The 16022-nt window shown below is 33.4% G+C and overlaps 1 protein-coding gene across 1 annotated transcript in view; it reads left to right on the top strand.

The window, feature by feature from the left end:
* The window catches only part of LOC125660943 (phagosome assembly factor 1-like), a 37357-nt gene that overhangs the window by 2482 nt on the left and 18853 nt on the right, over positions 1–16022 (top strand). The window contains exons 2-5 of the mRNA XM_048892794.2: positions 4917–4999; positions 7192–7275; positions 14780–14823; positions 14955–15034. Of these exons, the coding sequence (XP_048748751.1) occupies positions 4917–4999; positions 7192–7275; positions 14780–14823; positions 14955–15034 (291 nt within the window). The remainder of the gene's footprint in view (positions 1–4916; positions 5000–7191; positions 7276–14779; positions 14824–14954; positions 15035–16022) is intronic.

The raw sequence follows: 16022 nt of genomic DNA, 5'->3' as shown, positions 1-16022 counted from the left end.
GAAAAAAAATCTTCAGATATGTGCTATATAATGTTATCCTTAGATTTCATCCTTTCGTCTTTCCATCATGATTTAGTTTTTGTTACTGATCTCAGCTATGGATGCACATATTCAACTGAAATTTGGTATGTAGATACATAATTTCAAACAAATCAGCTTCAGCTCATTGTCTCAGTCATACATGCACATTTTGAATTGAAATATGGGATATAAGTATATCATGAGAATATGCAAGTCACTTATAATTGTCTCAGGTGAGCCATTCCATAATTGTCTGGTCAGATAACTTTTTGCAGAGTTATGGCCCTTGGGAGGGGGCATTTGTCTCAGTCTGACACAATCTCTTAGGACCAAAATAAGGCCCATTCCCAGTTAGAATTGAACTTCTAATTGCTTCTTGAAAGAAAGCTGTATCATGATATAAAATCATTTGTATCAAACTTCTTATTCAGATTTTTAATGTTTGGTTGATTGATTGAATATTGTTTATTGTGGCGTCGGTGACCGAAAGGTCGTGGGTTCGAGTCCTGGCCGCAGCAGGGCCAACGTTGTGTCCTTTGGAAAGGCACTTTACATGAATTTCCCCACTCCACCCAAGTGTAAAAGGAGTACCTGGCTATAGACAGTGAAAGATATTGTTAGAATGTTAGTGCTCTAGCGCCTGTAACGGCAGCTTGCACTGTATGCTTCCTAGGAGGCTGAGAAAGTTCTAGATTGATATAAGGTCTGCCAGAGTAATAATGCATTGTAAAGCGCTTTGAGCAGCATACGCTGGAAAAAGTGTTATATAAAACCAATCATTATTATTATTACCAATCATTAACGTCCCTCTCAAGAAAATTTCACTCATGTAGAGACATCACCACTGCTGGTGAAGGGCTGCAAAATTTAGGCCTATGCTTGGTGTTTATGGCTTTTGAACAGGGAGGGATCTTTAACCTTCCACACCTGCTGTGACACGGGTCCTCGGTTTTTGCGGTCTCGTCCGAAGGACCGCCTCATTTAGTCACCTCTTACGACAAGCAAGGGGTACTGAGGACCTATTCTAACCCAGATCCACACGGGACAAGTACATTTTGTATTTATAATTATTTAGTTGAAGTCATAGATGGAATTTCAATGAAATCATTGCACATTTATTCAATATGACAATCAGAGAGTAAAAGTAGATAGAATTATGGATAAAATCAAAGTGAATCAGTTCTTATTGTAGGTTTTTAGCTCACCTGAGCCAGAAACTTAAGTGAGCTTATCTGATCAAAGTTCCACCCGAATTTGCCTTTATAAAAATAAAACCGACTTATATTAAAGCGAGTATTTAGGTATGTACCATTTTATACCAATTAAACTAAAGTTGCAGTGTATACATGTATATATTTATACACCAAGTGGGTTTGGACTTAAATTGGGAGAGTGCAGTCAATAGCGTTCTTGTTTGAGTGGTATTGAATTGATACACATACATGTAAGATTACAAGCACCTATTGCAAGAACTTTCTCTATCGAATGTAAGATTATAAACAACTATTGCAAGAACTTATACTGATTTAAAAATTACAATCATTTACCGTATATACTGGCCTATATGTCGGATTTTGGGGCGTTAAATTTTGGTCCAAAACTCTATGTCCGACTTATAGCAGTGTCCTAAGAAGATTAGCATTTTTGGATGGCGTAATGTATATATCCGCGTCTGTCAATGAGACGTGATCCAACTCTTCGGTTCAAGTTACTTATATACCCCCTTTACATACAGACATACAGTGAAATTATGTTTTGTGTATGCAGTTTTGTTTGTGATGCGGCCAATATTTTAAGCAAAAAACGTTGCGTTGATGCATTGTGACGTTATCAGTTTCAGAGGATACTGATACAGAATCAGAAAACAACAGGGTGGTGATCCGGAAAACCGGATCACACGCTGTGAAATCCACAGTATCAAAGAACGATACATTGATGGGTATATAATAAAGCCTAGTATTTTTTAAACAAAAACATGGATGAAATAAACAAAATAGTAACTGTTTAATTTGTTGAGAATAAAAAGTGAAATATCGATGTCATATCCCAAAACTTTCATTGGAACACGGATAATTACATAAGAGTATTGATATGAAATTGATTTGTTGGGGGGAAAATATAATATATTGGTGCATTTCTCAAAATATTATTTGAAACACAGGTAGGCATATATAAAAACATTAGAGCATTGATTTGAAATTGTAAACCAATTCTAGAAAAAAAGTTAGACTGACTTATAAATGGGTCAATGGCAATTCCCTCCAAAATAACCTAAAAACTATACAACCGACTTATAGGCGAACTGACGTATAGGCGAGTATATATGGTATTGCAAGAACTTAGACTGGTGTAAGATTACAAACACCTATTGCAAGAACTTAAAAGTGATGTAAAATTTCAAGCACCTATTGAAGAACTTGGACTGATGTAAGATTACAAGCATCTATTGCAAGAACTTAAGACTAGTGTAAGATTACAAGCACCTATTGCAAGAACTTAGACTGATGTAAGATTACAAGCACCTATTTCAAGAACTTAGACTGATGTAAGATTACAAGCACCTATTGAAGAACTTAGACTGATGTAAGATTACAAGCACCTATTGAAGAACTTAGACTGATGTAAGATCACAAGCCCCTATTGTAATAACTTAGACTGATGTAAGATCACAAGCCCCTATTGTAATAACTTAGACTGATGTAAGATCACAAGCCCCTATTGTAATAACTTAGACTGATGTAAGATTACAAGCACCTATTGCAAGAACTTAGACTGATGTAAGATTATAAGCACCTATTGCAAGAACTTAGACTGATGTAAGATTACAAGCACCTATTGCAAGAACTTAGACTGATGTAAGATTACAAGCCCCTATTGTAATAACTTAGACTGATGTAAGATCACAAGCACCTATTGTAATAACTTAGACTGATGTAAGATTACAAGCACCTATTGCAAGAACTTAGACTGATGTAAGATCACAAGCCCCTATTGTAATAACTTAGACTGATGTAAGATCACAAGCCCCTATTGTAATAACTTAGACTGATGTAAGATTACAAGCACCTATTGCAAGAACTTAGACTGATGTAAGATTATAAGCACCTATTGCAAGAACTTAGACTGATGTAAGATTACAAGCACCTATTGCAAGAACTTAGACTGATGTAAGATTACAAGCACCTATTGTAATAACTTAGACTGATGTAAGATTACAAGCACCTATTGCAAGAACTTAGACTGGTGAAAGATTACAAGCACCTATTGCAAGAACTTAAGACTGATGTAAGAAATTAGACCGGTGTAAGATTACAAGCACTTATTGCAAGAACTTTGGTTGATGTCAGATTTATTGTTATAGTACACATATGTGATAGAAAATTTTGGTCTGTCCAAAGTTACACTCCATGTTTTCTGAAAGAGAAACGTTGACAAAAGTCAGCATTTTATGTGAATTTTAGTAGAATTGGTAAATTGCTTCACTTTTGATGCAATGTACTCCAAATAATTGTAAATGTCAGACAAATTATGTGAAGCTGTATAATCTCTTTCATGAAATAATGAAATAATTATTCTTTCTTCAAAGCTATAAAATTTGGAGTTTTATTGAGCACTAGAAAGATTGACATTATTCATAATAGTCTTCTGCTCAGAAAACAGTTACTTACATAGCTCACAGCTCGAGATACGGAAGTTTAAGTGTACTATTTGAACTTTAGCAATGAATTTTCACTTGATGAATCTCTATGGCTAAAGGAGAGCCTCTTTTGCTTTTTATTCGGAAAGGTCGGGGTCAGCAGGTCACGTGAGAAATGGTTTTCAAATGTTATCTCAAATACTGTTTGAACATTAGTGATGAGACTTCATCTAAAGAGTCTTCATGGCTTTAGAGATGAAGGTCAATGTCACTGGGTCTTGTATGGTAAGAATTTATGCTTTCCTGATAATACCTTAGTTTCCAGATGATATCCCAAATACTGTGAGCCCTAATTAGCAATATAATGTCACATGAAGTGTGTCCATGAGTGAACTTAGTGAAAGATTACACTCGTTTTTTGGTGGGTTTTTTTTGGTTTTTTTTTTAGGTCAAACTGTCAAATTTCAAGGTCACTTACTTTCATGTTGTAAGAAATTTTTTCTTGATAATATTTCAGATGCTTTTTTACCTTTAGTAATGAAACTTTCCACAAAGAGTCTGAATGATTTAAGAGTGGTCCCTATTGTCTCTAGGTCAAAAGGCTAAGCCCTAGGTTATATGTGAAAAAATCATGTGCTGCTGATATCTCATAGTATTTAAGATTCAGTGTGGATTTCACATACAGGGTATCTATCACAAAAAGATATATTGAGGGAGCACTGTATTTTCCAAAATGTAGTGGAGGTTTTCCTCAAAGAAAAACTTACTAAGTGCAAGATCAAAATCTGTTTGTTTATGGCATGTTTCAAGCAGGTCTGTTGATCAAGACCTGCTTGAAACATGCCATAAACAATCATGTTGGATTCCTTCTTTATTGGGTAATTTATACTATTTTTGTTCATGATATAAATTATTAGTAAAAAACTTGTATTTGATATTGGTAATTTTCATATTACTGGGTATTCTTAAAAATTTCCATTTTAGCCAAACTTACACTTAAATTTTCAACTCTGAGGGCTCCAGCCCAGTGGCTGAAAAAAACTACTGGTGGTCAAAGGTCAAGGTTTACAGCTCACACGAGATTACAAGGTGTCCTCATAATGAAATCCTTAATATTTTAGCACTGAAACTTTGTAAGAAGAGTTTCCATAGAATGCCCCCCCCCCCTTACAAAAGCAACAGATGAAATGAAAAATGACTTGGGGAAGTTAACATGAATTGTCAGATTTGCTTGTTAGTGTGATTTTATTATTTTCAGGAATGCCTTTTTATCAAGCAGTTGCTATACTGAGACGCCAGGACAGACAGATAAAGGGAGTGCAGGTGTGGTACAGTCACCAGGTAAAGTTCTCTGTTGTGTGGGGATTGTACTGAGGGAAGGGGGAGGAGGGGGTAATGCATGCATCATGTCTTGTATTGCTTTTCTACAGAGTTATTAGGTGGTGAAGGAAAGAAGTCTTAAAATTTTGCTGTCAGAAAATCAAAGTTCAAAGTCAAATCCAGTTAATCCTTTAAGAGTAACAGTGTTGTGGGCTGAATAAAGAGTTCTATTGAATCTTTGAGAAAAAAAGTTATTATTTAGGGAGGAATGACACTCTAGAGAAATCTGATATGGATGGAAAATCGGGGATATGTACAATGATATTTTGAAATTGAAAACTTACAAATTTACCTTGTTTAGTTAAAAATGCAGTTTTAGTAGAAAGTGATCTGGAAAAAAATTTAAGACCCCATTCTAGACTCGAATGCATGAACTACAAACCAGCAGTCGACACATAAACCAACTAAGCTACGTAGCTAGGAATGTACACATATAGCTGATGTTGAAAAAAGTCGGCCATTATGATATTGTATTATTCCTCCTTAACAGAGGAAGAAATATTTTGATTTTGGGGGTCAAGAAGTTTCATATCAAGGAAAGGGGTAGAATTTAGAACTTGTAAGCACCATAAAGAGATCGATTCTTATTCGTGGCCAGAGAAAGACATCAAGTGATGTTGGGTCATCGGTCAAGGTGAAATCAGTAATAGCAAGCAAAGCTCGCTCCAATGATTACACAAATTGAGTGATGTGATTTACTTATTGTCAGCAGAAAAATGATGAGGATTATCCATATTGCTTGGGGAAAATGTCGCTGTCACTGCAGTATACTTCATTGACAGATAAGATAAATAGTTTGGAAAGTACCACAAGCATTTTTAAATTCTAGACAAACTTTCTCATACCCTCATACTTTTTGGTATTGCTGATAATTGCTTGGTTTGAAAAAAAAAATGTCACAGCTAATTTGACATCACAATGCACCGTTTACAACGATTGCGTTATATTTCCAATATTAAATGAATAGCTGGATTAAATGTCTAAAGTCATGTTGTAAATTGTCAAGAGTCTTCACTCGTCTCAACAGTCACAGCGTAAAACATATCAGATTTGATGATGTTGTGGACACCATATAAAATATGACATTCTAAACTATACTATTACTCTACTATTTCTTCTGTTTTTGGATCTCTATTCATTCAGTTTTGTAGCAGGTTAAAAAGCAGATAAATCCAGTTTAATGCCAGAGGATGTTCTGCTTTGTGAGGCCTCTGTTTGTGTTGTTTTTATGTCTAGTAAGGGTCAGAATTGACTAAAATTCATTTCAAGTCATGAATGGAAACTGTATAGAGAGTAGAAATGCAATAATTGAAATAAGAGTTGTTAAGAGTTAATCCACTAAAGAGGCAGGTTTGCCTGTAGTCAGTTCCCAATTCTTTATAGCTGCTCATTTGTAAAAACCTATACCACTGTGAAATTGAACAAGACAAATGCAGTTTTATGGCATTGATACATCGGATGTCCCCCAATGTAGCTCATTAAGTATGGTAATTCTGTGGGAGCCTAGGTCTGCAGCTTGCTCCTACAAATTGCTGTCAATTAAAGTCCGAAACAACATTTCATATAAACCAGGAACAAAAAAACCCATTCACACATATTTATTTTTTGTCATTTCTAGGATTGCTTAGACTTCTTAAAGAAGATGAACTTTCCCCATATTGATTACAGATCTTGTTGGATCTGAAAATGGAATATTGATAATTAAACATCTCTGTCCTGATAACTAAACATCTCTGTCCTGATAATTAAATATCTCTGTCCTGATCAATCCATAATTGCTGTGGTTCTGATAATTTGTTAAAACTGATATTTCAATATGTTTTTTTGAAAACCATTTTATTTGATGTCGTGTACATTATTGGGCAAATGTATGTCAAATACTGATAGATTCATATTTCATGCATCTAATACCACAGAAATTCATCAATCCTTGAAAATCCAATAAAGCCTTTGATATCATTAAAAACACAAAATTTAGCATTGTGTTTTAAGTCGATTTTTTTTCAGTACCCCTACATAGCTTAGTTATGTATATGTATGACGATTTAGCATTGTGTTTTAAGTTGATTTTTTTTTCAGTACCCCTACATAGCTTAGTTATTTATATGTACGATGATTTAGCATTGCGTTGTACGTTGATTTTTTTTTTTCAGTACCCCCTACAAATGGACCTTGTACTGAATCTATCACATGACGGAATCCGTTTGGTGTTTGATCCTGTGTCACAAAGACTCAAGGTTTGTTCTTGATATCTATTTACTGCAGACATTTTAATTAAACTAAGGCGGTACACGTCGGTCGTACGGCATTTTATTTGAGTACTAGTATTAAGTACCAGTATCTACTATGATGTATGAGGCAGTACCTTGCTTTGTAATCTGAGGACAGAGAGGAAAGATGACGAACCTGTATGGACAGATTTCCTCGGGCAATTAAAAAAAGCATGTGGGTATGAAGCAATGGATGACGCTGCAGAAACAATCCAACCCATTTCTTAGAAATCGGATCCTAAGGTTTGCCACTGAGGTTGCTGACCATTTTCTTAAGATTAAAATTGACCACCTACAATTGATTGTTAAGGTTTTTGATGTTACCACCATTTGTTTCGTACAGCTGGTCTCTGTGAGACTGGAGTAGGGATTAAAGAACAAGCACATATGTTGGTCCCAAATCATTGCTTTGAATTTAATAACTTTACGCAAAGAAGAAACCTGTAATAATAATTTTCATAGAGATGGGCATCATTGATGGTGATTTTGCCTTCTAATGAATTAACTGCAGAAGATGACAGGTTTATCGATGTTTTTTGTAATCATTTTCTGATGCAGAGTATAGAAAGCATCCCGTTATTGTTTGCTATTTCCATGGAAATGATGGAATGATTTTCACAAAATTTAACTGAAAACAAATCGGTGGGGGATCCTTGGGCTTGAAAAGAAATATGGATAATTATTGGTCAAGTCGGGGACTTTATTATTCTGTAGAATACACTCCGGGTCAGGAGAGGCGGACATTGATGATAACTAAGACCAGAATAATGCATGGACAAGATGCGCTGTGTGTTTGTATGGAGACTAAAAGCACTTTAAACTTTTTTGTTATGGCCAAAGGAGTTCAAATTTCAAAGGTTTCATGATGAAAATCTGTCCCTTTATTACTGCATGATGCGTGGAGTTGGTAATGATTTTCTGGACATAATAAAATACATAATGAGATTAGAGGAAAGACAGACTGGCCCTCCAGAGTATGGTCAGGCACTGTTTAATGAAGATAGCCTCCTTCAAATAATGACTGAAAAATTATAGCAAAAAGATCAGGGCCCCATGGAAAGAGGAGAGTTCAGTGATTAATCTGTATCTGAATGCAAAATGCATTAAAATGACGAAGCTTTGTTTTTGTAACAAGATTTATACCATGAGGGATTTTGTTTCGTTGATGAAAGTTTAGAAGTTTCATAATTTTGATGTATTCATCTCTGGAAACCATTTATGCTCTTAGTTTACCAATAATCATAATTAAAAGAATTTGAACAGAAAGTTTGAAAATCTGTTACTCAAGAACTGAAAAGATATAGTTGGTCAAATCAATATGCAGGCATCCTCATATTATAGATTCAAGTCTGTTAACACCACTGACCACCTGGGTCTTGGCCTAGTTACATGAGGATCTTTATATTTTACATTTGAATATACAGGAAAATTCTCTGAAAGATCTCAAGAACCACAACCCTACAATATGTTAAATGATTAAGAATCCTCACATAATGTGTGATCAGTTTGTGCACACTATGACGCCTTGGTTCTTGGCTGTGTAATTTAGCGTGCAGATATATGGGAAAATCTTCCCAGGGACCAACAGGGTTTAATGTGTGAAATAATATGCACACTTCCTCATGTAATGTAGATTCAAGTTTTCCCCCACATCATGATCCCTGGATGTCTTGGTGGGGTCAGAAGAGGAATTAAAATTTTACATCAGAATATATTTAGGAAATTATCAAAAACATACAAGGGTATAAGTAGTCAAAATGATATGCAAAATCCTCATGTAATGTTACTACAGAATTTGTAGCTTTCCATGGAGAGGGGATGAGAATAGACTGGAGAAAATGATTCCAGTATTTTCCCTGAGAGCTACATTTCTGCAGCAACATATAATGGAGACTCATGTATATTCACACCATAACCTTGGCATCAGGGGCTTAGGTCTCATTAATAAATGTAAGGAAAATTATTTGAAAATCATCCTTTCAAGAACCCCAAGGATGTCTTACTGTAGAAGTTGCCATGTGATGTAGGGTCAAGGTTGCTCACACACTTGGGACCAGAGGGTGGCCACAAAAGGAATTAAAAAATGTTATTATGGGAATATATAGAAAAAATCTTCACAAGAACTACAGGGGCACAATAAGTCAAATTAATATGCAAGGTTCCTCATGTTGTGCAGAGTCGTATTTGTTGATACTGTTCCCCCTGGGGCTGGAGTCACAAGAGAAATTCAGCATTGTAGAAAAAAAATTCTCAGTCACCAGAAGGGTACCATGTGTCAAATTAATAGACAAGAGTCTTTATGTTGTGCAGATAGAAGTTTGTTCACACCCTGTTCTGTGTTACCAGTGTGAGGTCATCATGTGAGATTTAATGATTTACTGTGGGAAATGTAACTGATTGAGGGAGCCATCATGTGAGATTTAATGATTTACAATAGGAAATGTAACTGATTGAGGGAGCCATCATGTGAGATTTAATGATTTACAGTAGGAAATGTAACTGATTGAGGGAGCCATCATGTGAGATTTAATGATTTACTGTGGAAATGTAACTGATTGAGGGAGCCATCATGTGAGATTTGATGATTTACTGTGGGAAATGTAACTGATTGAGGGAGCCATCATGTGAGATTTAATGATTTACAGTGGGAAATGTAACTGATTGAGGGAGCCATCATGTGAGATTTAATGATTTACAGTGGGAAATGTAACTGATTGAGGGAGCCATCATGTGAGATTTAATGATTTACTGTGGGAAATGTAACTGATTGAGGGAGCACCCTGTGACATATGGGTCTATTGCTTATCTGACTATTTTTTGTGTGTCTATTTTTGTTAAGTTAGTTCCACCCTCATGTGACATACAGTGTATCAATATTAATGGTTCAAAGTGTACTAATTTCCAAGAAAATGCATGTGCTGCCACAATTTTTTGAAAAGATGTCAGACATACATGAACATAACAGAAATACAAATCAACATCTGATTCAGAAAATTTCAAATGGCATAATAAAAATACGTAAGACTGGTTAAAATGACAAAAGTTTAATATCTACAGTTTAAAATAAATATATTATTGGTTAAAATGACAAAAGTTTAATATCTACAGTTTAAAATAAATATATTATTGGTTAAAATGACAAAAGTTTAATATCTACAGTTTAAAATAAATATATTATTGGTTAAAATGACAAAAGTTTAATTTCTACAGTTTAAGATAAATATATTATTGGTTAAAATGACAAAAGTTTAATTTCTACAGTTTAAGATAAATATATTATATATAATTAAATTATTGTTGATATCAGGAAATTCATGATATAATAAACATACAATAAAGAAAATACCAGCTTAGTAGTTATTGCCCTTTACAACATTTTTTTAGGTATAGATAATTGATTATTTATAGAAAATGTAAGTTTTTTAGTACATGTATAAAATAGACCCTAATTTATCAAATTTTCAATATACACAGTGAAAAAAAAATCATTCAAAAGATGTATTTCTATCATACACAGAGTGTAATTAGATAAAGATTTTGCAAAAACCTATGACATCACATGAGGGTGCAACTACCTTAGATTTAAAAATCACTAAGACTTGAATAAGTTAAATGATGGAATCCTCAAACATTGGTTCATCTATATTATAATCTGTGGGTCATGGGAGTTCAAGAATTTATTTGACAGAGCCAGCAGAGATGGAGATTTAGTATAAATTCAAAAAAGGCCCCAAACTTCAAAATCTCTAAGTATACTAAAGACCTCAGTATAACTTCAAAATCTGTAAGTACACTAAAAGCCTTGGTATTTATCACTTCAAAATCTGTAAATATTCTATATAAGACCTCGGTATAACTTCAAAATCTGTAAGTACACTAAAATCCTTGGATTTATCACTTCAGGTATAACTTCAAAATCTGTAAGTACACTAAAGGCCTCAGTATTTATAACTTCAAAATCTGTAAATATTCTAAAGACCTCGATATAACTTCAAAAATCTGTAAATATCCTAAAGGCCTCAGTATAACTTCAAAATCTGTAAATATTCTAAAGACCTGGATATAACTTCAAAATCTATAAGTATATAAAAGGCCTCAGTATACTTCAAAATCTGTATGTATTCTAAAGGCCTCAGTATAATGTCAAAATCTGTATACTAAAATCTGCAAATATCATGTGTAAAATCTTGATGGTGAGGAAAAATGAAATAATTGAAATGTTTGAAAGGAACAGAGACTGGAATATTGATCAATCTGGTTTAAAAAAAACTCACTATGAGCCTTATGTATTTGAAGATGTAAAAAAAAATTATGTGATATAGAATGGTTTAAGTGATATTTAGAACTGGGTAGGACGCTGGCTTGCTAGTGTTTTACTAATAGAATCATTTTTAGTTCTCTTTGGGACTCCAAGAAAAATTCTGGCATAAGGATGACCTAAAAGAAAGGTCCCTTTAGGCCACAAGGTCATTTAATCACCACCCTTTGTCTTTATGATAAACTTTCATCTGTTTGACCACTGGTCATTCCAAAACAAACATTATTGATGAAGCACAATGCCACACTCATAAATTCTCCATTTTTTACTCTACACAAAGAACATATTTAATTGACCACTGGCCATTTCAAGTGTCCTGACTCAGGCCAGGGGGTCACTTTCAATAGGGCAGTGGACACTGGTCAGTAATTTACTAGAGAGGCCATTATGTGTTCTGTGTCAAGTCAATAAAGACATCAAGTGGTCACTTTAAAACAATGGGTAGGAAGGCTTGGTCCACACCTGATTGAGGAAAGTGGTCCTGACCTGCAGAGGAAGCTCATATTTTTTTTTATTTGCTTTGTTTCTTTCTTTTCATTTGGAAATAACATTCTGGGGACAAATTTACAAGCGTGGTCTTATGACTTGAACCAAGAAATACTCTTTTGCAATTCATTTGATGATTCATTTTTAGCAAGTATAAATTTACGAAAATAAATATTTAATTAATGAAATAAAAAATGAAGATAAGCATATACATGTAAAATAAGAGACATATATAACAGATCTGAAATAAGCAATTTCCCCAGGTCTCACATTTTCTCACATCCTGCATTACTTCTGTTAAAGTGCACACTCTAATTTGTTAATCCAAGATATCTAGTTCAAACTTTCTAAATCCTATCAACAAAACAATTAGATTATGAAAGAAAATTTATCAAATCAAAAATAGAAATTTAAATGTGGATCTTCGCATATTTTAAGTGACAAACAAGCTGCTGAAAGAGTTGCTTATCTCATGTAAAACCACATTTTCACAAATTTTGCACACAAATAGAAACATTTTTGACAAATGTATTATAACTTAATTGGAAGACCTTTTATAAAGTGTTAAATGTGTGTTTAACGAATTTTCTTGCATATTGAGATTTTAAATTGACATTTGTTTCTATGTAACAAATGTGTTACATCTGTTGTTTTAGTGACTCTTTCAAATTATTTGTTGCCATCGTGGTGTAAATCAGCCTAGACAATTTGTGTTTTTCCCCTCACTTATATGATTGCATTATAAAACAACATTAAAAATTATTTTATTATAATTTTAGAGAGAAAAAAACGATCATAATTTTAGAAGAAAAAAAACCTGAGTACTAATACCAATCAAAATGTCCAGATTTGGGTTAAAATTCTGTACGTGTACATATTTGAAATTTGGTGGAATCTGAACCGATGCACTATTTGGCATTATATCGTGAAATGTAGCGCTTCTTTATTTGATAATGAATAAACAGAGGTTTTCATATATTAATGCAACCATAAATTAGCACTCTTAACTTGTTTGCTAAATGTGCTAAAATATGAATCCTGCTAAAATAAGTACACATACAATACCTACAATTACATACTACGTTATGTACTTGTAGATATTTTACTGTAGAGCTCACCTGTGCAGGGTTCGACACTAACGCTAGTCCGGTAGCTCAAGACTAGTACATTTTGCCCCGGACTATCAGAATATCAGTTACGAGTAGTCTGGTGGACTACTGAAAAAATAAAAACCTAATGGAATGGACCAATGTCTACCTTGAACGCAACTGCGTCAATTCTGCCCTTAGAAAAACATAGCTCGCAACACTGCAATTCAGTCGTACAATGAGTTTATTAAAAGGTCATTTTGCAACAGAAATACAGGATTTTGCTTTAGACTTTGAAATTTTTTTGTGTTGGGCCCCATACCCCTTGCGACTGGGCAGACTGTCTCCAACAGCTGACTTAGCAGGACTAGTTAATTACAGAATCTACTAGTCCTTTGGACTACTATGGTGAAAAAGTTAGTGTTGAACACTGCCTGCGCTAAATGTGTATTTAATTTTTCTCATCATTTTGTCTCTTGTTTGTTTTTCCACACTTCATCCAGACTTGACACAAAGCATCCTCAGCTCATTTTGATACTCTTATCCTGTTACAGTTCTCAATATTTTGAATGATGTTTACATCTTATTTTATCGGGTTTTTGATCACGAAACGTTTGACATTTTACATGATGTTTTTGCATCATTCTACGATGATGTCACAGCTGAAGCTTTGCGTCTCGTCTCGTATAACAAACTCCATTCTTCAGTGCATTAGCCATTCAAAATGCAGATTACAAAACAATTGCTGTACAATTTAGAATAATGAGGTGAATTCTGTAAATCATGTCTTTCCTCCCCTGTTGGTGTGGGATTCAGTCCATGCATTTTGAATTCAACTGACAAATGAATTAATTCTACAGAAAATATTCAATATAGCACGTTTTGAACCCCATTCGCAGTATGGTTTTATGGCTTTATACACTTTTTTTTCAAGGATTTATCTGTAAAATAAATCTGCTCAGTTTGAAAAATCTCAAGAAAGCAAGATTTCACACTATCAAGCAATCCCAGCTCTTACTGAATGTATTTGTTGGTTCACAACTTATTATTTGATGACTACATACATGAATAGCATTCTCTTAAAGTTTGCCTTTGGCAGCATATGTTAGAGTACAAACTTCAAAATAAGCAGAAACAGGATCTCGTGAAGAAAAAATGTGGTAAAATTAAGGTTGTCAAGCTTTCCCTATGTATTTACAGTGACCAGTGTAAAATTAAGGTTTTCAATGTTTCCTATGTATTTACAGTGACCAGTATTGAGGCTTGTTTGTGAATAATATTTCAATGTAATATATTTCTCCATATAAACATTGACCTTTCAACTCAGCATAAAAACCTATAAATAGATTACAAAACATAAATGTCTAGGTTGTATTATGGGTATATGTATAAACAAAGAAAGCAGGGGGTATTTTCTATATAATCTGATTTGCTGTTTATACAACTCTGCCCTGTTACGTAACCCCATGACAAACATAAACATACATTTCTTTCATGAAGTATTTTAGATGTATGTTTATTCAAAATATTCCCCACTGAGTGAAAATTGTTGCCTATGAGCCTTTTTTTTCAATTTCAGATCATAGAAGTTAATAACATGAGCAAAGTGAAACTAAAGTATTGGTAAGACAACCCTTAAAATTTGAATACCTGTTTATAAAGTGTAATCTAATGTTGAGGTTAATCAGAAAAATATACGAGTTTTCACTATTATGATCAAATGTTTCAAGTCAAGACCATTATTTTACTTTCAGTGGGGTCCACTTTAACTCACCACAGGTACAACCAACCATTGAACAAGTGGACCAGTCATTTGGGGCCACACATCCAGGAGGTAAGATGTGGAGCTAGTATTGGTAGAAAATAACCGGTGTAGAAAACATCTAGTAAAGAAAGAAAAAACAGTATAGAAAATATCCAGTATTAGTATAAAATAGCCAGTATTAGTATAAAATAACCAGTATTGGTAGAAAATAACCGGTGTAGAAAACATCTAGTAAAGAAAAAAAAACCAGTATTAGAAAATAACCAGTATTTAGTACAAAAAACCAGTATTAGTAGAAAATAACCAGTATTAGTAGAAAATAACCAGTATTAGTAGAAAATAACCAGTATTAGAAAATAACCACTATTAGTAGAAAATAACCAGTATTAGTAGAAAATAACCAGTATTAGAAAATAACCACTTAGTAGAAAATAACCAGTATTAGTATAAAATAACCAGTATTAGAAAATAACCAATATAAGTAGAAATAACCAGTATTAGTAGAAAATAACAAGCATTAGAAAATAACCAGTATCAGTAGAAAATAACCAGTATAAGTATAAAATTACCAGTATTAGAAAATAATCAGTATATGTAGAAAATAACCACTATTAGTAGAAAATAATCAGAATTATTAGAAAATAACCAGTATTTAGTATAGAATAACCAGTATTAGTATAAAATAACCAGTATTAGAAAATAACCAGTATTAGTAGAAAATAACCAGTATTAGTATAAAATAACCAGTATTAGAAAATAACTAGTATTAGTATAAAATAACCAGTATTAGTAGAAAATAACCAGTATTAGTATAAAATAACCAGTATTAGAAAATAACCAGTATTAGTAGAAAATAACCGGTATTAGTATAAAATAACCAGTATTAGAAAATAACCAGTATTAGTAGAAAATAACAAGTATTAGAAAATAACCACTATTAGTAGAAAATAACCAGTATAAGTAGAAAATAACCAGCATAAAAAATTAACCGTACAGAAACTATCCAGTAAAGAAAATAATGAAATTGTCATTATTTTATTTTATTGTTGTGTTTATA

The sequence above is a fragment of the Ostrea edulis genome, chromosome 1 (genome assembly GCF_947568905.1).
Source record: "Ostrea edulis chromosome 1, xbOstEdul1.1, whole genome shotgun sequence".
NCBI classification, from domain to species: Eukaryota; Metazoa; Mollusca; class Bivalvia; order Ostreida; family Ostreidae; genus Ostrea; species Ostrea edulis.
This window is presented reverse-complemented; position numbering and strand designations above follow the sequence as displayed.